Source organism: Myxocyprinus asiaticus, chromosome 23, assembly GCF_019703515.2.
Source record: "Myxocyprinus asiaticus isolate MX2 ecotype Aquarium Trade chromosome 23, UBuf_Myxa_2, whole genome shotgun sequence".
Lineage (NCBI taxonomy): Eukaryota > Metazoa > Chordata > Actinopteri > Cypriniformes > Catostomidae > Myxocyprinus > Myxocyprinus asiaticus.
Window position 1 is genome coordinate 9,335,590 of NC_059366.1, and position 26,958 is coordinate 9,362,547.

At 40.0% G+C, this 26,958-nt stretch overlaps 2 protein-coding genes across 5 annotated transcripts in view; one reads left to right on the top strand and one right to left on the bottom strand.

The window, feature by feature from the left end:
- Positions 1-2,228: 2,228 nt before the first annotated feature.
- LOC127413716 (nuclear nucleic acid-binding protein C1D) lies at positions 2,229-5,030 on the bottom strand. The gene is made up of 5 exons (XM_051651081.1): positions 4,983-5,030; positions 4,605-4,745; positions 4,453-4,519; positions 4,301-4,356; positions 2,229-4,062 (listed from the first exon to the last, which is right to left on the bottom strand). Exons 2-5 carry the CDS (start codon positions 4,740-4,742, stop codon positions 3,883-3,885), a joined length of 441 nt encoding a protein of 146 aa, XP_051507041.1. The 5' UTR covers positions 4,743-4,745; positions 4,983-5,030; the 3' UTR covers positions 2,229-3,882.
- Positions 5,031-7,650: 2,620 nt separating this feature from the next.
- The window catches only part of LOC127413704 (equilibrative nucleoside transporter 3-like), a 36,127-nt gene continuing 16,819 nt past the window's right edge, over positions 7,651-26,958 (top strand). For 2 of the 4 annotated variants that reach the window (XM_051651054.1, XM_051651058.1), the window contains exons 1-4: positions 7,656-7,903; positions 8,434-8,541; positions 10,848-11,262; positions 17,106-17,188. In XM_051651054.1, coding sequence (XP_051507014.1) covers positions 10,930-11,262; positions 17,106-17,188 — 416 coding nt within the window. In that variant the 5' untranslated portion in view covers positions 7,656-7,903; positions 8,434-8,541; positions 10,848-10,929. Of the gene's footprint in view, positions 7,904-8,216; positions 8,343-8,433; positions 8,542-10,847; positions 11,263-17,105; positions 17,189-26,958 lie in introns of all 4 variants that reach the window. The other 2 variants (XM_051651055.1, XM_051651056.1) reach the window with 2 other exon arrangements.

Sequence of the window (26,958 nt, forward strand, 5' to 3'; positions counted from 1 at the left end):
TACTATAAATTGTCCTCCCTGCTCACACAATCTCCACTTTAACTTTAACTTTGACTTTCACATTCTTCTTCTTTTGTTTTTGGCTATTTGTATTCTTCATGCATATCACCCCCTATTGGGCAGGGAGAAGAATTTCTAGCAAAAAAAGGACATAAATATTGATCTGTTTCTCACCCACACCTATCAAATCACTTCTGAAAATATGGATTAAAACAATGGAGTTGTATGGATTACTTTTATGATGCCCTTATGTGCTTTTTGGAGAGTCAACATTTTGGTCACCATTCACTTGCATTGTATGGACCTACAGAGCTGAAATATTCTTCTAAAAATCTTTGTTTGTGTTCTGTAGAAGAAAGTAAGTCATACACATCTGGGATGGCATGAGGGTGAGAAATCGATGAGAGAATTTTCATTTTTGGGTGAACTAGTCCTTTAACCCCAGTCTATGCCTAAATCTAGAGAGACAGGGCTATTACTTTTTCTGTGGAACACAAGAAGATACATTTTGAAGAAGCTTTATGCAGACCTTTTACCATAGAGCTCCAAAGCTCCAAAAAGAATCACAACATCAGAAAAAGATCATAAAATTTGTCCATATGACTTGCAAGCTTTATTCTTACTGTAGTCGGTCATATACTTTGTGCCAGGAACAGACTGAAATTTAAGTCGTTATTCACAGATAATCTTCGCCTTCACCGAAGCTCTGAAATCTCATTTGCAATTGCGTACAAATTCCAAAAATGGTGCCATGACACCATACAACACATTCCTGTAGTTAAACTGGTCGAGCCTGATGCAACACAAAGTTCATGGGTTCAATTCCCAGAGAGCACACATACTGATAAATGTACTGTATACCTTAAAGTCACTTATAAGTATCTGCCAAATACATACATGTAAAAGTAATTTTCACACTGGTTTAATGTCACTGACGCATGTGTGTAATTACTGAACTCAACATGGCAGTTCAAAAATTGGGATGGAGAATGAGATGTGAGAGCTGCAGTGGAGGGAAAGATGTTCATTAATAATGACCTGAATTTCGGTCCTGTCCTCTCACAAAGGTATTATATGGCTTAAGCATTGTTATCATGTTAATGTGGGTATGACATATTGATAGTACTTTGGTCTTGGCGGACTACATCTGCTATGCTGCTGCTGCAGAGTGAGTACGGAGACTTGCTACTGCTAAAACATACACAGACATACTAAGATAAGCATGTGGACATGCTACTGCTGCTGCTGTACAATTAGATAAACTCAAGATATCATGCATCGAGCATGAATGACATACTACTGTACAATTAGACCTACTAAATACAATCCCCATGTAGCAGATTGGTGGAGGATTTCAGAGAAAACTCTCATAGCATGCTGCAGTGAAACCGGCTTACCTGCAACTAACTCAGCTAATTTAAATGTTAGACAAAGATGTTAGATTAAAGTTGATTGGGTACTCGACTACATGTCAAGGGACCTATCAGCATACACCGTCCATGTGAGCTGATTGGCTTGACACATCACATTTGAGACTATAGAGTCTTGTGAGCGTGCATGGAAGGTCGGAATTTCCGAGCCATGGACACCAGTTGGGACTGTTATGCACAAGGTTGAAGCGCATTGATGCAGGAGGTGTGGTGCATAAACTTTTAGTCTATGCAGATGACATATTATTATTTGTTCCCGATCCTAGAAGATCTATGCCTAGCCTCCACAGAATTATTAATTCTTTCTCCAAATTTTCAGGATACAGGGTGAATTGGTCTAAATCGGAAGCTCTTGCTCTGACATTATATTGCCCTACAACAGCTTTCCAGCTTGGCACCTTTCAATGGCCCAAGCAAGGCATTCGGTATTTAGGCATTTTATTTCCAGTAAATTGGAGAGATTTAGTTAGTTAATTTTGACCCATTAATGAAAAAGGTCTCATGTGATATTGATAGGTGGGCTTCACTATCTCTGTCTATGGCATGAAAGGTCAATGTTATAAAAAAAAAAAAAAAAAAAATGAATTGTATCTCCAAATTCAATTATTTACTGCAGTCTTTCCCTCTAGAAGTTCCTCTTTCTTATTTTAAATAATTTGATAGAATATCTAAGTTTTTTATTTGGAATGGTAAACAATCTCGGTTGCATTTCAGTAAGTTACATAGACCAATTGACAAAGGAGGTTCAGGCTTGCCCAAAATTTTGTTTTATTACTATGCTTTTAATCTTAGACACTTGGCCCATTGGTCTCTTCCACCTGAGAGAGCCCCTCCCTGGTACAACACTGAACAAGCGGTCCATACCCCAATATCTTCATTGCAAAGTCCTTCTATTAAATTGCCTAGAGAAGTAAAAATGCATCCCATTATTTACAAAGGTTTCTCGTATGTTCAATTTTGATACTTACATAAATGTTTCCTCAAGCATGTGGCTGAACCCCAAATTATGTATTAACAAGTGCCCCTTTTGCTGGAATGAATGGATGGAGAGGGGTGTTGTTACACTTGGTGACTTTTATGAAAACTGAGTTTTGAGATCATTTGAAAATATAACACAGCAATTTGGGATTTCTAGGTCTCAATTTTTCAGGTATTTACAGTTGCACCATTTATTTTGTTCTATTTTTGGTGGTAGTACACAACCACCTAAAGCCGCAGACACTTTGTATGGTGCTCACAGCCTTTGGAAAGGGTCATGAAGCATCAGTGTATTACTCCTCGTTGATTCAGAGTCTTGGTGACGGGGCCTTAACAGCTCTAAAGAGGTTATGGGAAAGAGATTTGAACTTGATATTGGAGGATGGGAAGTGGGAAAGTATTCTTTAAAATATTAAAACTATGTCTAGGGTACGCGTTATTCAGTTTAAGATTTTGCATAGTTTCTACTAGACTCCCTCTAGATTGTTTAGGCTTGGTCTAAAAGATGCACCTACCTGCTGGCGATGTCAGTTGGAGGATGGAGACATAGCCCATGATGGGATAATGGTTGACTCTGTGGATGTATATTTTGCTTTGTTCTGTGTTAATGTTTGACAATCAACCAATAAAAATGTTAATCTGAAGAGACTGCAAGTCTGCCCTCACAGCCTCGTTAAATCAGATGGCGCTAGTGTGAATAAGGTCATCACACTTGCGAGATATAAACTCAAAATTGCAACTTTATTTTTTGGAATTGCAAATTATAAAGAGAAATAAAGTCAAAATTGTGAGATATAAAATACGAATGACCTTTTTTAATTTTTGATTCCGTGGCGAGACCCAGGCAGCAGGTCACACAAACATTTTAGATGAGCCTACATTTTTTGATTTAGGAATTTATTAATTCAACAGAGGGAAATCACGAGAGTATTTTAATTTTAAATTACCCTTAGGCAATAATAGTATTGTCTATTCATCTGTGCATGTATTTGAACACTTGAAATGTCTGACTGTTATTTGATGTGGTTTATGATTAAAACAAGGTACAATTTGCCAAGAACAATAAAATGCATTTAAGATATTTTCTCTGAGAACAAGTCTTATTACCTACTTTAAAGTGTAAGTAATGTATTTCTGCCCCTGCAGAGGTCTGTGCAACAGATTACATCTAGGCATCAGTAACCGAAACCTTTTTGTTTAATGATGCATCCATGCCACTAGGTGTCAGTATAAGGCCAGAGACCACCGTTTGATTTGGCTGTTTAGGAAAACAAATATGAATCATCAGTCTTTTCCATGCACAAGTGATTCATTAAGCAACAGAACCTTTTCAGTGAGTTAGCACTGTTGTTTGTCAGTGCAATGATGCAATATTGGTTTTGAATAATCCAAAGTCAGCAAAATATTTGCGACAAGGCACGCAAAAACCTCTGAAAATGCACAGTAGGCTACGTGCGTTTCAGTCAGCTCGAGCTCAAGTGAATCTATTGTGTTTTCCTCTATGGGAATGTTCAGTTGTGTCCTTTCTTTTCTTGTCCTTTGCATCCCACAGTGCATTACGAACAAACCGTGATGCTGCATCTTTGTCCAAATGTGCAGCTTTTCTTTTGTCTGTGATCTCCTTCACTTTATTCATGTATGTCCTGATTCTCTCCTGTAAGTTGAAAGAGGATGTTAACTGCTTTTGAAAGCTGAAGTGTGTAATTTTCTGTCACTAAACCTAATAAGCTGCCATAGGTATATTACATAGCAGCATAATCATGCTGCCTACCTTTTAGAACAGCCTTTGCGTCAAGAGTGTGCCTATGATGCTTTAAAATGCTGCCTACACAGGCAGCTCATTAGGTTTTGTGACTGAGCATTAGTTTTGCAATGGGACAATCCTTTCTTACCAATTCTTGTTTGATCCCATGGTCTTTCGGATTGACTCCTTGTGTCACCAAATACACTAAGAAAATAAGATCAAACTAACTTGAGTCGATATATAACTTGAAATACTTAGCTGTGCAATTAAAGAAAGCTTTTATGGTAAGGTAAAACTTACTCCAGAACATTGAGTTGAGGGCATACGCAGACATCAGATCCAGTTTGGCTTGATCAAGAGGATCCAGCTTAAAAAGAAAAGAAAAGGAAAGGAAAGCATTACACTAAGCCCTTCATATGTTACAGATCATTTGTAAATGTGTTTCCACTTACCTTAAGCAGCCGGTCACTTCTAGAGACAGACACAAGGGTTTGGACCACATTCTGGACAGAGCTCACAGATGACTCGAAATCATTGAGATTTTCCTCAATTTCAGTGGGATAATCATCGGCTGAATCTTTATCGGCCATTGTCTGTCAAAAAAAATTAAATAATATTGGTAGTATGAAAAAAAGATTACATTATAATCTAAATCTACTTTATAGACATATTGCAGAAGTGCAAACAATCTAAAAAAAAAATGTCTTCCAGATGTAAACACACACATCAAATAGACAACAAAATAAATTAAAAGCACTCTGAGACAAATTATTAAACATTAAAAACATTTGCGTATAAGCCATCTTCTGTTGTTTTTACAAAGCCCTCACCCGTTTTCAGATTTCACACCACACTACACCACCGCCAGGCGAACACAGAAGAAACAAGCGAAATACATGTTTTCAAAATAAAAGCCCTGACAAAGCCTACTTTTCAAGTAACCAAAGCTCAAATTGTTTTGTGGAACCAGAAATCTCAAACTTTTACATGGCATATTTTTTTTTTTTTTTTTTTTTTTTTTTTTTTTTTTAAATAAAAGATATTACATTATTAAAATAATGAGTATTTATTTATTTTTTCAAATGTTTATATTTCATGGGTTTAGGGCAGTGTAGCTCAGCGGTTAAGGCTCTGGGTTACTGATCAGAAGGTCAGGGGTTCAAGCCCCAGCACCGCCAAGATGCCACTGTTGGGCCCTTGAGCAAGGCCCTTGACCCTATCTGCTCCAGGGGTGCTGTATTATGGCTGACCCTGCACTCTGACCCCAGCCTAGCTGGGATATGTGAAAAAGAAGAATTTCACTGTATATGTGCAAATGTATAATGTGTGATAAATAAAGAAAATTATTAAATGTATAAAATATAATATAGAGTATTACTTCATAATATTGCAGGAAATATTACACCGCCAGTGTCACAGAATGACAAAGTGACAAAGTTTATACAAAAACACTCTCCCTTGCAGAATGTTAATTTTTAGAGACAAAATAACTGATTCCTTGTCAAATTAGAATGATATCTTAGTATTACCAGCAGTACAGCATAAGCATATGCATGCGTTTACTGGTCACTTCATGGTTGCGTCCGAAAGCTGGAAAGTGCTGCCTTCGGAGACTGTATATGGAGGTAGGATGAAAATCAGGTGCCTTTCAAACTGTTCCAATACCGATTTCCTTAAGAGTTCCATTAATTAAAAAAGTGCTGTTGGTTAAAGACCCGTTCACACTGCCAGTGTCACAGAGTGACAAAGCAACACAATCTCATACATATGTGAGCAGAGCGACTTCCGGCCACAGTTACCGTTAGCGACAAAATGCGGGCTTGGCGAGTGTCACGACAGAGTTGGGAAAAGTTTAACTTTATGCAAATGATGAGCAACATTCGGGAGCGACTACCAATGAGAGTGAAGACAGCGGAGCTTACGTCATCCGTCTCCTGTGACATACTGTTGTTGAGTGCAGGCAAGATAGAGAAGTTATAATGTTGTGAGGGATTTCACTGTTTCTGTAGCCACATGCATGGATATAATAAAACAACAATGCATGGAAAACTGTGTCAGACATTTTTGCCATTTTGAGTGAGTTAGATTCATATTTTGATAGATTGTTCGTGTTGCTAATGATATGATGCATCGATCACTGCTGCAGTTTATACAAAAACACTCTCCCTTGCAGAATGTTCATTTTTAGAGGCAAAATAACTGATTCCTTGTCAAATTAGAATGATATCTTAGTTTTACCAGCAGTACACTTTATCTGTGATCAGATTTTCTAAAGCTATGGCCAGTTGTGTAGTCAACCTATAACGTTAGAGCGACTGCAGTAGGAGCGCTCACTAGTGACTTCACAGTACAGAGACTAGACTAGCAACATTCAGCGACAATGTCGCTGGCGCTGTGAACGGGGCAGCCTTTAACTGAGGCAGCAAGGCAGCTTTAAGTATAAAGTTTCTCACCAGTGCTTTTACATTAAAACTTTTAAATGAGGCAAAAAGTTGCAATTGATCCCATTTAAAATCACAGAACTCTTGTTGCTAGAGCATTCAAATAATACTACACATTATACCTTATGTAATGGGAGCCAGCTGATAGATAGCTGTGCAATGTGTATAAACCTCACTCTCCTGACCTCAAGAGGTGCACTAGCGACTGACACTAGAGGCTGTAGCCTTTAGCCTCCTTATTAGTGCACCCACCTCCCATTCCGGAGACACCGGTTCGAGTTCCATACAGAGTGGGTAGAACAGGGGCATCACAATGGTGCCGTGACCCGGATGGGATTGAGGTTTAGGGGGGTGAGTGTAACAGGAGCCATCTGATAGATAGCTGTGCAATGTGTATATACCTCACTCTCCTGACTTCAAGAGGTGTGATGCTTCTGTTCTAGCCGCTCCATATGGGACTTGAACCGGCGTCTCCAGCATGGGAGGCAAACACACTCAAGGAGGCTAAAGCCTCTAGTGTCAATCACTAGTGCACCCGCCTCCCATGCTGGAGAAGCCAGTTCAAGTCCCATAAGGAGTGGGTAGAACAGAAGCATCACACTTACATAAAGAAATATTGCTGTAATTTAGATTGTTATTGAGATGAATGTTTATATTGTTAAGATTTGTTAGTAGCCAGCTGCTTTTTGTAACATGTCTATGTCTTAGTTCAGTTGATTTAGTGTATTTAGAGTGAGTCAACTTTAGTTTAACTTCAGCTGTGCTTTTTTTATTATTATTATTATTCCAAATTGTATTTAATTACCATAAAACTGTGGACGTTCGATGTTATTTTACAGGCTGTGAGACAGATTCAATTGAGCTGATTTAGCTAAAGAAGATGGCCCACCAATTGAGACTTCATCTTTAACACTTTAAATCCACTATTAACTACAATTTCTTTCAAGCTCAGAGAAATTGCACGTCCTTTCCTCTGTTTTGAAAACAGACATTTTATTTCGCAGTGGGGCTTTTAATTTGAAATCGTGTGAGAGAAGTTCACTTGCTACTGCCATTGTCTACTAGTTCACTACAAATTGTTGTTTATGTTCCGAGACAGTGTGATGTTATTGTCTTTCTGTGCCAAGTGGAAATAAAAAAAAAAGATGAATTCTATTGAGCTAGCTATTGTGTGAGTATCGACATGACAATTCAAACAAAAAAGCGCTGATAATGTTGTCAGCTGGGTACAGTTTTGAGTTGATTCATGTATGCAAAGGAATGTGACGTACAGTTTCTGATACAGTTTCCAAGACCAAATGATCGATGAGGTATGCAATACAGGCTATACATTTACAGCTGTATACTCTTTTATGGCTTATATGATAGTGGTCAACTAATTTACATTTTTTAGTTTTTAAAGGCTGATGTTGATACCAATATCTAATATAAAATGTAATATATATGTATTTAAAATACAATTTAATAATAGCAAATAAAATATACACAACACTTTTATAGGATACTAATAGTGTGGAGGTTGATAACACAGGATGCTATCTTTGTATATTCCTAGGTAAATAGCGTTTTTTTTTTTTTTTTTTTTTTGTTCTCTGTCTGTGGTGTCATGTGATTGTGTCCTAGAAATCCCTTAGTACTGCACAGAAGCATGTGAGCGATGCATTTAAAGCATTCCTTGTGTGATACATGTGTTACGGTCGGGACTGAGACGCTACAAAAGAGAGAGAGGGATTGTGCTTCATAACAGACGTGTGTGCTCTGGTCTAAATGGTGTGAAAATTGGTTTACCGTGAGTAATGCAGTGGAGTTGTTTTCTCACATGCTCTCTCTATCATTGCAGCTCTGTGACTTCAGCGTTTACTTCTTGACTGGGTTTGAGCAGACAGCATCTCTTATTCAGGATGAGATTTTAAGAGCATCTCACAGCAGATGAGGGGCTGAAGTTCTGGTAAGTAAGATGGGCACACTAACTTTCTGTGTGAGGTTTTATGTTTTCTTGGAAATGTTTCTAATAGCTTTCGGATTCCCTCCACTTTATTAGTGGTGTTTGCTAAGGTGAGCATCACCTACTATTGCTTATACTCAAAACCCCCTAACCTTGAGTATTAAACTTCAACATGTCACTCATCCTGTACCGTTTGGCTACAGCCATGAATGAAACCTTCTAAAGCTTGTTGAAAAGAGGTGTGCTTTTGCTTTTTGGTAGTGAAATTGTTTTTATTATAACTTTATTTTTGAAAAAGTGACCTTTCAAAAAGGAGATAAAGGTAAAATTCTAAATTTCAGGTAAAATGTGTGAAAAAATTAATAATGAAATGTGTCAATAAAAAATAAATAGCATGTAAAATCACTTTTTCAGTGCACCTTGATGTATTTCTGTATATTAATAAATAAATATTTATTGATTTATGGACATTTATTTATTAATACTTTTTAATAATGTATTTATTAAAATATGTATTAGCATATACACCAATCAGCCACAACATTAAAACCACCTGCCTAATATTGTGTAGGTCCCCCCTTATATATATATATATATATATATATATATATATATATATATATATATATATATATATATATATATATACATATATACATACACACACAGCGCTTCACTTTTTCCACATTTTGTTACGTTACTGCCTTATTCCAAAATGGGTTAAATTCATTATTTTCCTCAAAATTCTACAAACAATACCCCATAATGACAATGTGAAAGAAGTTTGAAATCATTACAAATTTATAAAAAAAAAAAAACACCCCACACACATGTACATAAGTATTCACAGCCTTTGCTCAATACTTTGTTGAAGCACCTTTGGCACCAATTACAGCCTCAAGTCTTTTTGAGTATGAGGCTACAAGCTTGGCACACCTATTTTTTGGGAAGTTTCTCCCATTCTTCTTTGCAGGACCTCTCAAGCTCCATCAGGTTGGATGGGGAGCGTCAGTGCACAGCCATTTTCAGATCTCTCCAGAGATGTTCAATCAGGTTCAAGTCTGGGCTCTGGCTGGGCCACTCAAGGACATTCACAGAGTCGTCCCGGAGCCACTGCTTTGTTATCTTGACAGTGTGCTTAGGGTCGTTGTCCTGTTGGAAGATGAACCTTCGCCCCAGTCTGAGGTCCAGAGCGCTCTGGAGCAGGTTTTCATCAAGGATGTCTCTATACATTGCTGCATTCATCTTTCCCTCAATCCTGACTAGTCTCCCAGTTCCTGCCGCTGAAAAACATCCCCACAGCATGATGCTGCCACCACTATGCTTCAATGTAGGAATGGTATTGGCCAGGTGATGAGCGGTGCCTGGTTTCAGGCCAAAGAGTTCAATCTTTGTTTCTCATGGTCTGAGAGTCCTTCAGGTGCCTTTTGGCAAACTCCAGGCGGGCTGTCATGTGCCTTTTACTGAGGAGTGGCTTCCGTCTGGCCACTCTACCATACAGGCCTGATTGGTGGAGTGCTGCAGAGATGGTTGTTCTTCTGGAAGGTTCTCCTTTCTCCACAGAGAAACGCTGGAGGTCTGTCAGAGTGACCATTGGGTTCTTGGTCACCTTCCTGACTAAGGCCCTTCTCCCCCGATTGCTCAGTTTGGCCGGGCGGCCAGCTCTAGGAAGAGTCCTGGTGGTTCCAAACTTCTTCCATTTATGGATGATGGAGGCCACTGTGCTCATTGGGACCTTCAATGCTGCAGAAATTTTTCTGTACCCTTCCCCAGATCTGAGCCTTGATACAATCCTGTCTCGGAGGTCTACAGACAATTTCTTGGACTTCATGGCTTGGTTTGTGCTCTGACATGCACTGTTAACTGTGGAACCTTATATAGACAGGTGTGTGCCTTTCCAAATCATGTCCAATCAACTGAATTTACCACAGGTGGACTCCAATCAAGTTGTAGAAACATCTCAAGGATGATCAGTGGAAACAGGATGCACCTGAGCTCAATTTTGAGTGTCATGGCAAAGGCTGTGAATACTTATGTACATGTAATATTTTTTTTTTTTTTTTTTTTAATAAAATAGAATTTTGAGGGAAATAATGAATTTAATCCATTTTGGAATAAGGATGCAACATAACAAAATGTGGAAAAAGTGAAGTGCTGTGAATACTTTCCGGATGCACTCTATATATATTAGTTTTTTTTTTTCTTTTGCATTTTGATAATAGGAATTTGTGGGGGAAATATGTACTTAATAATGTCGATTTTATTTTGTTTTTATAATGTGCCACTCTCTTTTTTTCTTTCCCCTCCAGGCTTCTTTTATCCCTCTTGGTCACCCCTCACATTTACCATCCTTAACCTTCCTTTCCCCCCCTCCATGCCGTCTCTTTGAGAATGGATGGTAAACCATTGGGACAGGCCAGCGTGAACTCCTCCTACATTCCCACCATCATCTCCTCCATGTCTGATGAAGAGCATCCTGAGGGTGAGGAGACGGGGGGCGACACCTCCCCGCTGCTCACCCGGCAGCAGCAGCCCACGGGACCCCTGGGGGCCCGTCACTGCCCGGAGGACTCCTATAATCGGGTGTATATCATCTTCTTCCTGATGGGTATCGGCTCTCTGCTGCCCTGGAATTTCTTCATCACAGCCAAACACTACTGGCTGTACAAGCTGAGTAACAACTCCAGCCCTGCTGGCCATGAGGAACAACACAATGAACTCAGCGTAAGACTTTTTATATTTATATCTGTGTTGAGGTGTTTACTACATGTCACTATATGCTATGGCCAAAAGTGAAGTGATTCAACAAGCTAGTGAGCTGCCAATATAGGCAGCAGTTTAAGGCAGCTCCAAAAGGTAGGCTGCATGAGGTACTGCCATCTAAGGTACCTTGTTTTGGAAAATTGCATTGCAACAAGCACAGTGAAGAAAAGCTTATAAGATGGCGGAAGAAGAGAATATTTGTGTGTAATTTGTATTTGTATTTGCATTAGATTATTGTGTTGTTAGCTTAGCAACATGCTAATGCCAAATTCTACTGAAATCAAGTTTTTAAGAATCAAGTCAACCATGCACTTTGCATGAGGAGTGCTATTTGTATGATGCACAGAGTTGCTGCCTATGTAGAACGTTTCAAATCGGTCACTTGTGAGGTTCCATTTTTGCCTTAGAAGGCAGCTGCCTATATAAGCAGTAAACATCCCATAATTACTGCAATAAATCCCATCACGTAGTGCGCTCAACTAGACCTCTCATTTTTAGTGTGATGAATGAATAAAATAACTGTGTTTATATCTGAAATGATAATGGGACACCACTCACTGAATTAAACATGCTGTCATGTTACAAAAAAGTTGCATGCTTCCATTTGAAATGTTTAGTATTGCATAATGCTTACGCATACAATAAAAAAATAGTGGGCACTATGTCAGGATTTAACATTGATTTCAAATGCAAAATAACTTTTTATAATTTTTTTCAACATGATAACTGGACACAACTTGCTCAATTAAATGTGCGACATAGTGAGGTTGTGTGACAACAGTGTAGCTTACAAATGTTTGAAATATATAATGTTACAAACTGCATACTGTTTTACAGGCTATTTAAAAAAAAAAAAAAAAAATATACAGTATGTACCTCACAGTATGCAGTACAGTTCCAGACATTTCCTTCTCTTGCTTTCTCTCTTTTATTAAAGAACTGATGCAGCCTACCATGTGTTCCAGAATATCATGTCAGTTGACACTTGTGTTTGTCTTAGGCACGAGCATCACATCCTTGCTAGCAAATTTATTTAAAGATGCAGATGCTTTCTGCCCACCCCACGATTTTTGTGGTCTTGTGATATTTCAGAGAACTGAAATTATTTTTTCATACATCTTGCAGAACCACAAGTGCAGTTTTGAGCCTTTTATGGTGTACTAGGATCACTCATGGTGAAAACTAGAAGATGTGTTTACTGTAGTAACGGGCACAATCTGTCTTGTTTTTTGATAATGTCCATTAGTGATCACAGTGACAGTATCACGATATTCTTGCAGGAAATTTTTATTTAATACGAAATAATTATGTAGCAGTGCTTGTATTTTTTTTTTTTATTATTTATTTATTCAGTTATGCCCACTGGCTGTTTGTTTCTAAATGAGTGCATCATGTAATAGAGCACAAGAGTGCTTGGCCACTTTTTCAGCCATCTGGGTTCTGGAAGTATTTTCCCCATTCATTTATTCCATAGACTTTTCATAAATCCTTCATAAAAGAGTTCTAAGCCATGAACCAAAACAACCAGCTCCGAGGTGAATCACAACATCACAAACCTTGCTTTGAGGCAAAATAGTGTTAAAAAATTGGACAAAACGATAAAAGTACAAGACTGTGTACTTCACGTCTTTCATGAGGGCACAAACTACAATCCCATGAAGCCTTGCGAATGATATCATTGAATGAAAAACAATGGAAAAATAAAAAACTATTGATGTTAGGTTGTTGGTTGTAGTAGAAGTCAATATACTTTACGTTTATTGCAAAATATGCAAAATAAAATACTCTTAAAAGTAATTTTAAGGGTGAAGGGAGGCCGATTCGATAGCGTCATTCACAGTGCGTTAAGGGCATGGACGGTCTTTTCCAGGCTTGTTTTGTTGGCTGCGGTTCTCTGATTGGTGGATCTTTCTCTGCTGGATCATGGGTAATGTAGTTGTTCACCAGGAATGCCACTATCAAACAGAGTTTTTAAACAATGAAGTTGAAATAATGCGGACTGATGACTTCAACAAAAACATACCATCGATGAACAACCTCGGAGCTCATGGTGGGTCTGATTTAAAGGTTTATAAGTTATCTTGAAAATCAATTAGTCTATGGAAAAAATTAATGGAATTTTTATTTCTGGAACCAGACTGTTGCGCTCTACACTCACGAAGCACTTTATTAGAAATGCTATGGGCCTAATAAAGTGCCCGACGTGGTCTTCTGCTGTTGTAGCCCATCCACCTCAAGGTTCAACATATTCTGCATTCTGAGATGTTATTCTGCTCACTACAATTGTACAGAGGGGTTATCTGAGTTACCGTTGCCTTTCTGTCATCTTGAACCAGTCTGGCCATTCTCTGTTGACCTCTCTCATCAACAAGGCATTTTTTTCTGCAGAACTGCCACTCACTGGATGTTTTTGGCACCATTAGGAGTAAATTCTAGTGACTGTTGTGTGTGAAAATCCCAGGAGATCAGCAGTTACAGAAAAACTCAAACCAGCCCGTCTGACACCAACAATCATGCCACGGTCAAAATCACTGAGATCACATCATTCTGATGGTTGATGTGAACATTAACTGAAGCTCCTGACCCATATCTGAATGTTTTTTATGCCTTGCACTGCTGCCACATGATTGGCTGATTAGATAGTCACATGAATAAGGAGGTGTACAGGTGTACCTAATAAAGTGGCCGGTGAGTGTGTACCAAAGTGTGTTGATTACTATGTTGTGTTTCTCTTTTAGTTACCACAGAGTGGTAAAAGCAGACCACATGCTTTTAAACAGGAAGAAAGACCATAAGATTCAGTAAATGAGTAGATAATGAGAGCTAGTGTTTGGATTCATTTTTATTTTCAAGTTTTCTAGTCAGCTGTTTTCAATAAACAGTATTCCGGTCATTTTAAAATTTTCTAAATTCTAGAAGTTGAGCATTCATAGGCACTCTCACTTCTGCTCAAATTAGATTGTGATCTAGCTGGACAGGAAAGGGTAAAAGTGAATGTTTGCCACTATGTGACTCATTGTGTGGATGAGTTTGTGCATGTGCCATTCATCAAGAGCATATGAGCTATTATCACCTTTGCCAGTTTAAGCATGTGACATATTTCTCAAGGGAGTGTGAGATTTATCACTTCGGATGACTGGCATGTTTATTTCTTTGCTCTAAGTGCGAATGTCACAAAAACATGTCCAGGTAACTTTTCATTGTATCCTATTTTTAGAATCATTAAGACTTTTCAATTCAGAACATTTTACCCCCCAATGATGTGTTTCTTGATATTCACCAATACAGATTTGCAAATGCATCATTATAGCATTTAAAATAATAGTTTTGTTTCAGTACCAGACAGTTAAGCTCAATCGACAGCATTTGAGGCATTACCACAAAAAAAAAAAAAAAACATTCCAACAATTGTTTCACTTTTAATTGACAATATCACAATTCCAGTGGGTCAGAAGTTTACATACACTAAGTTAACTGTGCCTTTAAGCAGCTTGGAAAATTCCAGAAAATTATGTCAAGCATTTAGACAGTTAGCCAATTCGCTTCTGATAGGAGGTGTTACTGAATTGGAGGTGTACCTGTGAATTTATTTTAAGGCCTACCTTCAAACTCAGTGCATCTTTGCTTGACATCATAGGAAAATCAAAAGAAATCAGCCAAGACCTCAGAAAAAAAAATTGTGGACCTCCACAAGTCTGGTTCATCCTTAGGAGCAATTTCGAAATGCCTGAAGGTACCACGTTTATCTGTACAAACAATAGTACGCAAGTATAAACACCATGGGACCATGCAGCCATCATACAGCTCAGGAAGGAGATGCATTCTGTCTCCTAGAGAGGAACGTAGTTTGGTGCGAAAAGTGCAAATCAATCCCAGAACAGCAAAGGACCTTGTGAAGATGCTGGAGGAAACAGGTAGAAAAGTATCTATATCCACAGTAAAAGGAGTCCTATATCGACATAACCTGAAAGGCTGCTCAGCAAGGAAGAAGCCATTGCTCCAAAACCGCCATATAAAAGCCAGACTACAGTTTGCAAGTGCACATGGGGACAAAGATCTTACTTTTTGGAGAAATGTCCTCTGGTCTAATGAAACAAAAATTGAACTATTTGGCCATAATGACCATCGTTATATTTGGTGGAAAAAAGGGTGAGGCTTGCAAGCCGAAGAACACCATCCCAACCGTAAAGCATGGGGGTGGCAGCATCGTGTTGTGGGGGTGCTTTGCTGCAGGAGGGACTGGTGTACTTCAAAAAATAGTTGGCATCATGAGGAAGGAAAATTATGTGGATATATTGAAGCAAAATCTCAAGAAATCAGCCAGGAAGTTAAAGCTCGGTCGCAAATGGGTCTTACAAATGGACAATGACCCCAAGCATACCTCCAAAGTTGTGGCAAAATGGCTTAAGGACAACAAAGTCAAGGTACTGGAGTGGCCATCACAAAGCCCTGACCTCAGTCTGATAGAAAATTTGTGGGCAGAACTGAAAAAGCATATGCGAGCAAGGAGGTCTACAAACCTGACTCAGTTACACCAGTTCTGTCTGGAGGAATGGGCCAAAACTCCAGCAACTTATTGTGAGAAGCTTGTGGAAGGCTACCCAAAACATTTGACCCAAGTTAAACAATTTAAAGGCAATGCTACCAAATACTAACAAAGTGTATGTAAACTTCTGACCCACTGGGAATGTGATGAAAGAAATAAAAGCTGAAATAAATAATTCTCTCTACTATTATTCTGACATTTCACATTCTTAAAATAAAGTAGTGATCCTAACAGGGAATGTTTTCTATGATTAAATGTCAGGAATTGTGAAAAACTGAGTTTAAATATATTTGACTAAGGTGTATGTAAATTTCTGACTTCAACTGTACTAAGAAACAATCATCTTAAGAAGCATCTTAAAGGGATAGTTCACCCAAAAATGAAAATTCTCTCATCATTTACTCACACTCATGCCATCCCAGTTGTGTACGACTTTCTGTATAAAAGTCATCATAAAAGTAATCCATACAACTTCATTGTTTTAATCCATATCTTCAGAAGTGGTATGATATATGTGGGTGAGACACAGATCAATATTTAAATCCTTTTTTTTTTATAGAAATTGTTCTTCCTTCCCAGTAGGGGGCGATGTGCATGAAGAATGTGAATCGCCAAAAACAGAAGAAGAAGAATGTGAAAGTAAAAGTTAAAGTGGAGATTGACTGAGCTGAGAGAAGAATTTATAGTAAAAAAAGGATTTATATTGATCTGTTTCTAACCCACACCTATCTTTTACTTCTGAAGACGTTTATTTAACCACTGGAGTCTTACGGATTACTTTTATGCGGACTTGTGTGATTTTTGGAGTTTCAAAATGTTGGCACCCAAAATAAAGAGCTGAGATATTCTTCTATAAATCTTCATTTGTGTTCTGCAGAAGAAAGAAAGTCAAACACATCTGGGCTGGCATGAGGGTGAGTAAATGATAAGAGAATTACATTTTTGGATGAACTGTCCCATCAAGTTTGAAAATCTTTAAATGTTTGATCATCTGAAAATTGCAAGAAACTCTTGTTTCGTATTAGTGGTTGGCCAATATGGGGATTTCGTACATACAGTAGATGTATTGTGTCTCGCGTAATAATTTCAACAGTTTTCATGCACATTTATTTTATTTCTTTGGTAAGAATCAGGGGTCCTGATTACAACTGGCTGACTGTACATTATTCCTATGTTTTCAGACTGCTTGTGACACATAGAATAGAAGTGATTAATTTATAAATGGCTTCTCTCCTCTTTCTCTTTGTCTGGGGGGCAGGACTACTTTGAGAGTTACCTTGCCATTGCTTCCACTATTCCCTCAGTGGTGTGTCTCATCATCAACTACCTTCTGGTCAACAGGTAACACACAAACACCCAAACTCACTTCACCTCTTTTCCTGTTAAAGGGATAGTTCACCGTACAAAAAAACAAAAAAAGAAAGAAAGTTCTGTCATCATTTACTCACCTTCATATCGTTGCAAACCTGTATGACTTTCTCTCTTAGCGAAACACAAAAGGAGACATTTTAACGAATATCCGGGTCAGTCATTGCCAGTGGATAATGACTTATAACTGTTGCCAATTCCTGTACTATTTTAAAGAACAAAGATTCACTGTGTCCTTTTCCCAGGTTCATCTCCAGGAATGTATTTTTGTGACTTTGTTGTAAACATTTGGCTGATTTGAAAGAGTGAATCCTGAAAACAGTGTTTTGGCTAATAGACACACTGCTTTTCTGTCTAAAGACTAACTGAATAGGGATGATGGCAATTGGATCACACAATCTGGATTGAAAAAATATATTTCAAATGTTGTCCTTTATCTTTAATGTAAACAAGGGCAAATTCTGCTTATTCTCTGCAGGCTACCAAGGGAAGATTAGGTTCAATTGTCAGGGAATGCACTAATAAAATGTATATCTTGAATGCACTGAAAGTCACTTTAGATTAAAGCATTTGCCAAATGCATAAATGTAAATATTAAAGGAATATTCCGGGTTCAATACAAGTTAAGCTCAATCAACAGCATTTGTGGCATAATGTTGTTCCCTTACGATTCAGTTCACGCAACATTGCGTCATGCTGACGCATATGGGAAAATCCTTTCCGGTGACCTAGTTGAAACCCTTCTACAATAAGGCCAATTCTAAGATTGGCTATGGTGTTTAAGCCCCACCCTTTTAGGCACAAAGCTGTCCGGTATGTAAGCGGGCGCGCAAACACCATTCCTCAGAATTTTCTTCCCTCGAGACTGCGAGCATCTCTCTCGTCTAGAAGCCCTCTACAACTTTGCCGTCGGCATACACTAGTCAGCGGGCGAGATATTTATGGCAACAAGAAGACTCTCCGCTCCCCTGCAGTGTTCCAGTGAACATTTACTCCGCCTCGCCGTTTGACGCTTTGCTGGTGAACGGGCCGCTTCAGCATCCTGATTCCCTGATGTGCTTCGGCAGGAGTTTTGTGTCCTTATAAGCTTATTGTTGATATTGTGTGTGTGTGTGTGTGTGTGTGTGTGTATGTATGTACAGTATGTGTGTGTGTGTCTGTGTGTGTGTGTGTATATATATATATATATATATATATATATATATATATACACACAGTTGTGCTCAAAAGTTTGCATACCCTGGCAGAAATTGTGAAATTTTGGTATTGATTTTGAAAATATGACTGATCATGCAAAAAAACTGTCTTTTATTTAAGGATAGTGATTATATGAAGCCATTTATCATCACATAGTTGTTTGGCTCCTTTTTAAATCATAATGATAACAGAAATCACCCAAATGGTCCTAATCAAAAGTTTATATACCCTTGAATGTTTGGCCATGACACACAAGGTGACACACACAGGTTTAAATGGCAATTAAAGTTTAATTTCCCACACTTGTGGCTTTTTAAATTGCAATTAGTGTCTGTGGATAAATAGTCAATGAGTTTGTTAGCTCTCACGTGGATGCACTGAGCAGGCTATATACTGAGCCATGGGGAGCAGAAAAGAACTGTCAAAAGACCTGTGTAACAAGGTAATGGAATTTATAAAGATGGAAAAGGATATAAAAAGATATCCAAAGCCTTGAAAATGCCAGTCAGTACTGTTCAGTCACTTATTTAGAAGTGGAAAATTTGAGGATCTCTTGATACCAAGCCAAGGTCAGGTAGACCAAGAAAGATTTCAGCCACAACTGCCAGAAGAATTGTTCGGGATACAAAGAATAACCCACAGGTAACCTCAGGAGAAATACAGGCTGCTCTGGAAAAAGACGGTGTGGTTGTTTCAAGGAGCACAATACGACAATATGTGAACAAAAATTAGTTGCATGGTCAAGTTGCCAGAAAGAAGCCTTTACTGTGCCAATGCCACAAATGACAACACCTTGACATGCCTCACAGCTTCTGGCACATTGTAATTTGGAATGACGAGACCAAAATAGAGCTTTATGGTCACAACCATAAGCGCTATGTTTGGAGAGGGGTCAACAAGGCCTATAGTGAAACGAATACCATCACCACTGTGAAGCATGGTGGTGGCTCACTGATGTTTTGGGGGTGTGTGAGCTCTAAAGGCATGGGGAATCTTGTGAAAATTGATGGCAAGATGAATGCAGCATGTTATCAGAAAATACTGGTAGACAATTTGCATTCTTCTGCACGAAAGCTGCACATGGGACGCTCTTGGAATTTCCAGCACGACAATGACCCTAAGCACAAGGCCAAGTTGACCCTCCAGTGGTTACAGCAGAAAAAGGTGAAGGTTCTGGAGTGGTCATCATAGTCTCCTGACCTTACTATCATCGAGCCACTCTGGGGAGATCTCAAACGTGCGGTTCATGCAAGACGACCAAAGACTTTGCATGACCTGGAGGCATTTTTCCAAGACAAATGGGCAGCTATATCTTCAGCTTTAGTGTGTCAATAGGAAAAATACATTTTAGACTCCCAAACATTACTTTTGCAGATAGAATAGAATATAATAGAGGAACAGGGTGCTCTGCAAGAGATGTCATGGCCCTCACAGAGCCCCCCACTGAACATCAAGTCAGTCTGGGATTACATGAAGAGACAGAAGCAACTGAGACAGCCTAAATAGATAGAAGAACTGTGGTGAATTCTCCAAGAAGCTTGGTACATCCTATCTGCCAACAACCAAGAAAAACTGTGTCCAGGTGTACCTAGGAGAATTGGGGCTGTTTTAAAGGCAAAAGTGGCCACACCAAATATTGATTTAGCTTTTTTATGTTTACTGGACTTTGTATGATATTAACTGATAAATGAAAACTATTTATGGCATTATTTTTGAAGACATCCGCACTATGCAACATTTTTCACAAGTGCCTAAAATTTTGCACAGTACTGTGTGTGTGTATATATAATCACAAAAGGGCCACTTGCGTGTACACGTCGTTCCTTAATTGTTTTAAGCGGCACATCCAGTCGTCAGAAGGTCATGAGAGCTGTGTTCGTTGCTTGTGCTGCTGCCACTCCGAAGCAGCTCTTATGGAGACCGATTGCCCTCACTGTGAGAGCATGAGTCTCAAGATGCTTTGCTCTCAGATCGACCTCGTTCTGAGGGACGAGGACGATCCGACACGCTCTCCCACTTGCCCTTTTGTGACTCCAGAGGGATCACACGAGGTGGCACGGCGGGGCCGAGAGACTGATCTAGATGAATCAGAGGTGGATCTAGTGCTAGCGCAAGCCCTGCAAGCCCCTCGATCTTCTCTTGATCAGCTTTGCCTATATATTATATGCGTGACAAGCTCCGGTCCTCCGGTGGAGTGCGGGACCTTGTTACGTTTGGCGGTTCTGACGATGAAGATGATGCCATGTTCCTCGTAGCATCAGAGACTGCGAATGGTCCACGGAGGATGTTGTTGCTCTGTCTCAAGTGATTCCCTCCTAAAATGATGTGTACTGTGCACTGTACTGTGAGGAAATTAATCATTACTAATCACACTTGAGGTCTGTATATTGAATGCTGTCACCATCCTGTGTGGTCTGTGGCATCCTAATTATTTTCATCCCTCCTGAAATCACTAGGTGGGAAAATGAATCATTTCAAATCACACTTCAGGTGTGTATATTAAAAGCTGTCATCACCCCGTGTGGTCTGTGACATCCTGATTATTTCATTCCTCATTACTAATCACACTTTGAGGCATGTATTGAATACTGTGCATAACAGTTGCCCTGTGGTGAGTGGCACTCAGTCTCATCTAGCGAGCGAGCTGACACAGCATTTTCCTGCTCCGCGGATGAGTGGCAGGCCCTCACGGCCATGTCCGACTGGGTTTTAAAGACGGTCGGACACAGCTGCACGATTCGGGTCATACGCCAGCCACCTTTCTCCCAGTTTGATATTAATCTTCCCTCCTGAATTCACTAAGTAGGGAACACTTGAGGTGTGTTTTGTATGCTATCACTGCCCTGTGTGGTCTGTGGCATCCTAATTATTTCCTTCCTCCACGACCGGGATGTTACTCAAATTATTTTTTCTGTGTATTGCATTCAATAAGAACGTACTCACAAAAGAGCAAAGCACTCATTTCATGAGATGCACACACATTCTGCTACACACTCCAATGTGGAACGCCAAAAGGGTCATATTTCACCGATGGTGTCGTATCATCCACAGTCCCATTGAAAAATGTGGTGTGATGGTGCAATGTGCAGAAAATTCACAATCTCCTTGCAGAAAGCTCAATAGTTATTGTTTAAAACTGCAATGCTACACGCTCCAATATGGAATGCCACAAGGGTCGTATTTCACCAACGGTGTCCTGTCATCCACAGTCCCATTATAAATGGGGTGTGATGGTGCGGTGTGCAGAAAATTCACAATCTCCTCACAGAAAACATGATAGAGATTGTTTAGAACTGTAATACTCTGTGGTCTGTCCCACGCTCACAAAGTGTATCGATGTGGCACTCGCCCCGTTGAAACTGAATGGCGGGCGCATTCTGAATTACCTTGAAAATTGGCTATTACTAGCCTAATCAGAGGCTCTATTGTGCAAGCACAGAGATCTACTTCAGCAATTGAACAGTCTGGGTCTCAATGACAACTGGGTGAAGAGCAAACTTTTCCCCCCAGCCAACAAAACTCTTTTTTGGGGGTCCCACGCGACTTGGTGAGCATGCATGTGCACCTCACGAGTGAGCACCTTCAGACCGTTCTTCAGTGTCTGTCTCAGTTCAAACTGGGGAAAGCTCTTCCACTGAAATATTTTCAAATAATGTTGGTTCTCATGGTGGCAGCTTCCGCCATCGTACCATTAGGTCTCTTACACATGATACCTTTCCAGTGCTGTCTCAAGCGTCGTGTGCCACGGCATGCATGGCGCTGGGGTCGCATTCGCATTGCCGTAACTTGCAGCTGTCTGGCTACTCTAGCACCATGGACAGCTCCAGCCTGTTACCGTCAGGGTGTTATGCTGGGTCAGGTTTTCAAGTGGAAAGTAGTGACCACGGATGCGTCCTGGACAGGTGTAAAGAAGGTGTGGCATATCAACCGCCTGGAACTGTTAGCCGTCTTTCTAGCCCTGAAGGCTTTTCATTCTGAGAAACAGAATCACAATGTGCTGATTCAGTCGGACAACATGACACTGGTGGCGTACGTATATTGCCAGGGCGGAATTAATTCGCTGTCAATAATGAGCCTGGCGTGGACCTCTTCCTGTGGAGTGAGTGCCATCTCCTCTCCCTGCGGGCGATATATGTCCCAGGCCATCTGAATTACGATGGGAACCTGTTGTAATGCCAAGGAGTGATGTCGGCCGAATGGAGACTTCATCCTCAGACAGTCCTGAGGATTTGGGAAATATTCTGCAAAACGGAGATCGATCTATTTGCCTCTGCGGAGAACGCCCACTGTCCCCTCTGGTACTCCAAGTCCCAAGCTCTGCTAGGAGTGGATGCAGTGGCCCTTAAATGGCCTGCAAATACGCATTTCCCTCGGTGTGCCTCCTTCACTCTGTCATATGCAATGTCCGAGAGGACAAGGAAACAATTCTATTGGTTGCATCGAAGTGACCCAATCAGTCCTGGTTTCCAGAAATGATAGAGATTCTGGATGGCCCTCCATGGGAAATACCGCTGAGGAGGTAACTCCTCTCAAGTGCAGGGCACAATCTGGCATCCTCAGCCTAAGCTGTGGAACCTGCATGTGTGGCCTCTGAACGGAGTGCACTAAACGTGCCAGAATTGACTCAGTCGTTTATGAACACCATTTTACAGGCTAGAGCGCTGTCTACGAGATGACTTTACCCACTAAAATGGAATGTGTTCACTAATTGGTGCTTTTCATGACCCAGTGAACTGCCCCATTCCTGAAATTCTTGCATTTCTTCAAGAGCGATTGGACGCAGGGCTCACTCCGTCAATGCTCAAAGTTTATGTAGCAACTATCTCAAGCATGATTTGATCATAAAGTTCCTTAGGGGAGCGAGGTGGCTAAATCCTCCTCGCCCGGCTACAGTCCCGACTTGGGAGCCTCTGGACTCTATTGAATTGCGTGTGCTTTCTCTTAAGACTGCATTACTGCTGGCTCTGGCCTCAGTAAAACGGGTCGGTGATTTGCATGTGTTATCAGTTGACAATTCATGTCTGGAGTTTGGTCCGGGACTTTCAAAAGCCAATGTCAAACCCAGAAAAGGCTATGTGCCTAAGATTTTATCCATGCCTTTCAGAGCTCAGGTGGTTCACCTTCAAGCCTTTTTCCCTCCTCCATTTAATTCGGATGAGGAACAGTCCTTGCATTTGTTATGCCTTGTGCGAGTGCTACACACATATGTTGAGTGTACCCGCCAGTTCAGACTGTCTGACCAGCTCTTTGTACTATGGAGGACACACAAAAGGAATGTCCATCTCCAAGCAAAGACTTTCTCACTGGATTGTTGATGTGATCGCCCTGGCTTCATCATACTCCTAACTCTAATGCTAGATCCGTTGCCAATAAGACTTTTATTTTAAATGATTTCTTTCCATCAAGTGAGCTGGATTTTTTATTTATTACGGAAACGTGGCTTAACCCTCTGGGGTCTGAGGGTGTTTTGGGCCCTGGAGAAGTTTTGACATGCCTTGACATTTGTGCTTTTTTCAGTTTTCTAACACTTTTAGTGTTAGAAAGACCATATACGAGGAGGCGTGGATGATCATGAATATTGATGTGATTCACACTTGAGGAGATAAAGACCCCTCCCCTGAGAGAGAATGAATGTGAGGAGACTTAATGATTGAATGTATTGTTTGTAGCTTATTCACACAATCAAGTTTAAGTTAAAAGAAGTAATCTGACTATACATTTTCTTTTGCACTTTGCGCACTTCATCGACCGGGCATATTTACAGCACATTTTACACATTTACACCCGAACAGATATTTGCGAGCACAAGCTTTGTTGATGATAATGAGGCAGCATAAACACTAGTTTAAATATAATCTAAACATTCATATTATTTTTATATCATATTACATATCATATTGATATCATACGGCATACAGTTTAAACACATTCTTTAGCCAAAACAGCATTTAAATTTAACTAAAACTTGCCTATTAGGACATACACTATATTGCCAAAAGTATTCGCTCACCCATCCAAATAATTGAATTCAGGTGTTCCAATCACTTCCATGGCCACAGGTGTAAAAATGAAGCACCTAGGCATGCAGACTGCTTCTACAAACATTTGTGAAAGAATGGGCCGCTCTCAGGAGCTCAGTGAATTCCAGCGTGGTACTGTGATAGGATGCCACCTGTGCAACAAGTCCAGTTGTGAAATTTCCTCGCTACTAAATATTCCACAGTCAACTGTCAGTGGTATTATAACAAAGTGGAAGCGATTAGGAATGACAGCAACTCAGCCACGAAGTGGTAGGCCACCTAAAATGACAGAGCGGGGTCAGCGGATGCTGAGGCGCATAGTGCGCAGAGGTCACCAACTTTCTGCAGAGTCAATCGCTACAGACCTCCAAAGTTCATGTGGCCTTCAGATTAGCTCAAGAACAGTGCATAGAGAGCTTCATGGAATGGGTTTCCATGGCTGAGCAGCTGCATCCAAGCCATACATCACCAAGTGCAATGCAAAGCATCGGATGCAGTGGTGTAAAGAACTCCGCCACTGGACTCTAGAGAAGTGGAGACGCGTTCTCTGGAGTGACGAATCACGCTTCTCCATCTGGTAATCTGATGGACGAGTCTGGGTTTGGCGGTTGCCAGGAGAACGGTACTTGTCTGACTGCATTGTGCCAACTGTGAAGTTTGGTGGAGGGGGGATTATGGTGTGGGGTTGTTTTTCAGGAGCTGGGCTTGGCCCCTTAGTTCCAGTGAAAGGAACTTTGAATGATTCAGCATACCAAGAGATTTTGGACAATTCCATGCTCCCAACTTTGTGGGAACAGTTTGGGGATGGCCCCTTCCTGTTCCAACATGACTGCGCACCAGTGCACAAAGCAAGGTCCATAAAGACATGGATGAGAGAGTTTGGTGTGGAAGAAATTGACTGGCCTGCACAGAGACCTGACCTCAACCCGATAGAGCACCTTTGGGATGAATTAGAGCGAAGACTGCGAGCCAGGCCTTAACTTAAGACGTTTACGTCAGAGACGTAAACTTAAATCACAACCATGATTAAATGATAATACTCGGTCTCTCAGACAGGAGATCAGAACGAAAATGGCAGAAAGATACGCTAAAGTTGTCTTATGAGATCCTGAGAGAATGTTTGTCTAAGTATAAAAAAAAACAGTTAAAAAAGCAAGAGCAAATTAATTATTCTGATATTATTTAACAAAATTCCCTTAGCCCGCGAGTACTATTTAATCCTATAAATTCATTACTAAATCCAATAGGTACTCTCTCCTGATCCATCTACAGACACTTGTGAAAGGTTTTTAAAGTTTTTTATTCATAAGTTTGATAGCATAAGATCTTCCATTACACCTCCAGTGTCTGACCCATCTGTTCTGACTGCTGTCTCTGATATTTTCAGTCAGTTTGAGCCAGTGTCACTTTCACAAATCAGGGATGTTGTTGCACATCTGAAGACAACTTCTCCAAATGATGTGGTTTCCCCTCACCTGTTAATTGAGCTGGATGACATGGTTGGTCCAAGTATTCTGTCCATTATAAATAGCAGTTTGATTAATGGCTGTGTTCCATCTTGTTTTAAGCATGCGGTTGTCCAGCCCCTTCTTAAAAAGCCTAGTTTAGACCCTCTGGTCCTGAAAAATTTTCGACCAATTTCTAAATTACCATTTATGACAAAGATCTTGGAAAAGGTGGTTTTTACTCCGCTTACCTCATTTTTAACAAAGAATAATGTCTTTGATCATTTTCAGTCCGGTTTTAGAGCTGGCCATAGCACAGAATTATCTGTTGCTAAGAATGTATTCTAGTAGTTGTGTTGCCTGAATTTTATTGGATCTAAGTGCAGCATTTGATACATTTGATCATGCGATCCTCATTGACTGTCTCCAGTGTATGTTGGCATTCAGGGCATGGCCCTAAGGTGGTTTACCTCCTACCTGCATGGTAAAACGTTTTCAGTTAAGATTGGAAATTTCTCATCATCCTCAGCTTCTATCACCTGTGGGTCTCTCAAGGATCTATTTTAGGGCCAGTTTTATTTTCCTTATATATGCTTCCACTTGGCTCAATTTTTAAAAAACATGGCATTTCGTATCCTTTTTATGCTGATGATACACAAATGTACCTCCCTTTGAAGTCTGGTGATGATGTATATGTAAAATATTAAAGAGTGTTTGGATTATGTAAAATGTGGTATGGATAAAAACATTCTCGTTAAATGAGAACAAGACAGACGTTATAATTTTTGGCCCTAGTGACTGTGTAAAGTATATTTCAGACAGTCTAGCGCCCCTTTGTCCAATATGCATACCCATATAAAAAATCTGGGTGTCATCTTTGACTCAGAATTTAAATTGAACAGATTAACGTTCTTGTAAATAGTAGTTTCTTTCAATTGAGATCTATTGTTAAACTTAAACCTGTCCTCTCATTTAATGACCTGGAGAAATGAATTCATGCTTTTGTGTCATCACGCTTTGACTATTGCAATGCCTTGTATGTAGGTATAAGTCAGTCTTCGTTGTCTTGCTTGTAGCTGGT

Bases quoted from the DNA above. Each gene is read 5' to 3' on its own strand.
- LOC127413716 (XM_051651081.1), bottom strand. From the start codon at position 4,742: ATGGCCGATAAAGATTCAGCCGATGATTATCCCACTGAAATTGAGGAA. The intron at 4,357-4,452 runs GTAAGTTTTACC...TTATTTTCTTAG, and splicing joins CCTCAACTCAATGTTCTGGA to TGTATTTGGTGACACAAGGA. The intron at 4,063-4,300 runs GTAAGAAAGGAT...TTCAACTTACAG, and splicing joins ATGGGATCAAACAAGAATTG to GAGAGAATCAGGACATACAT.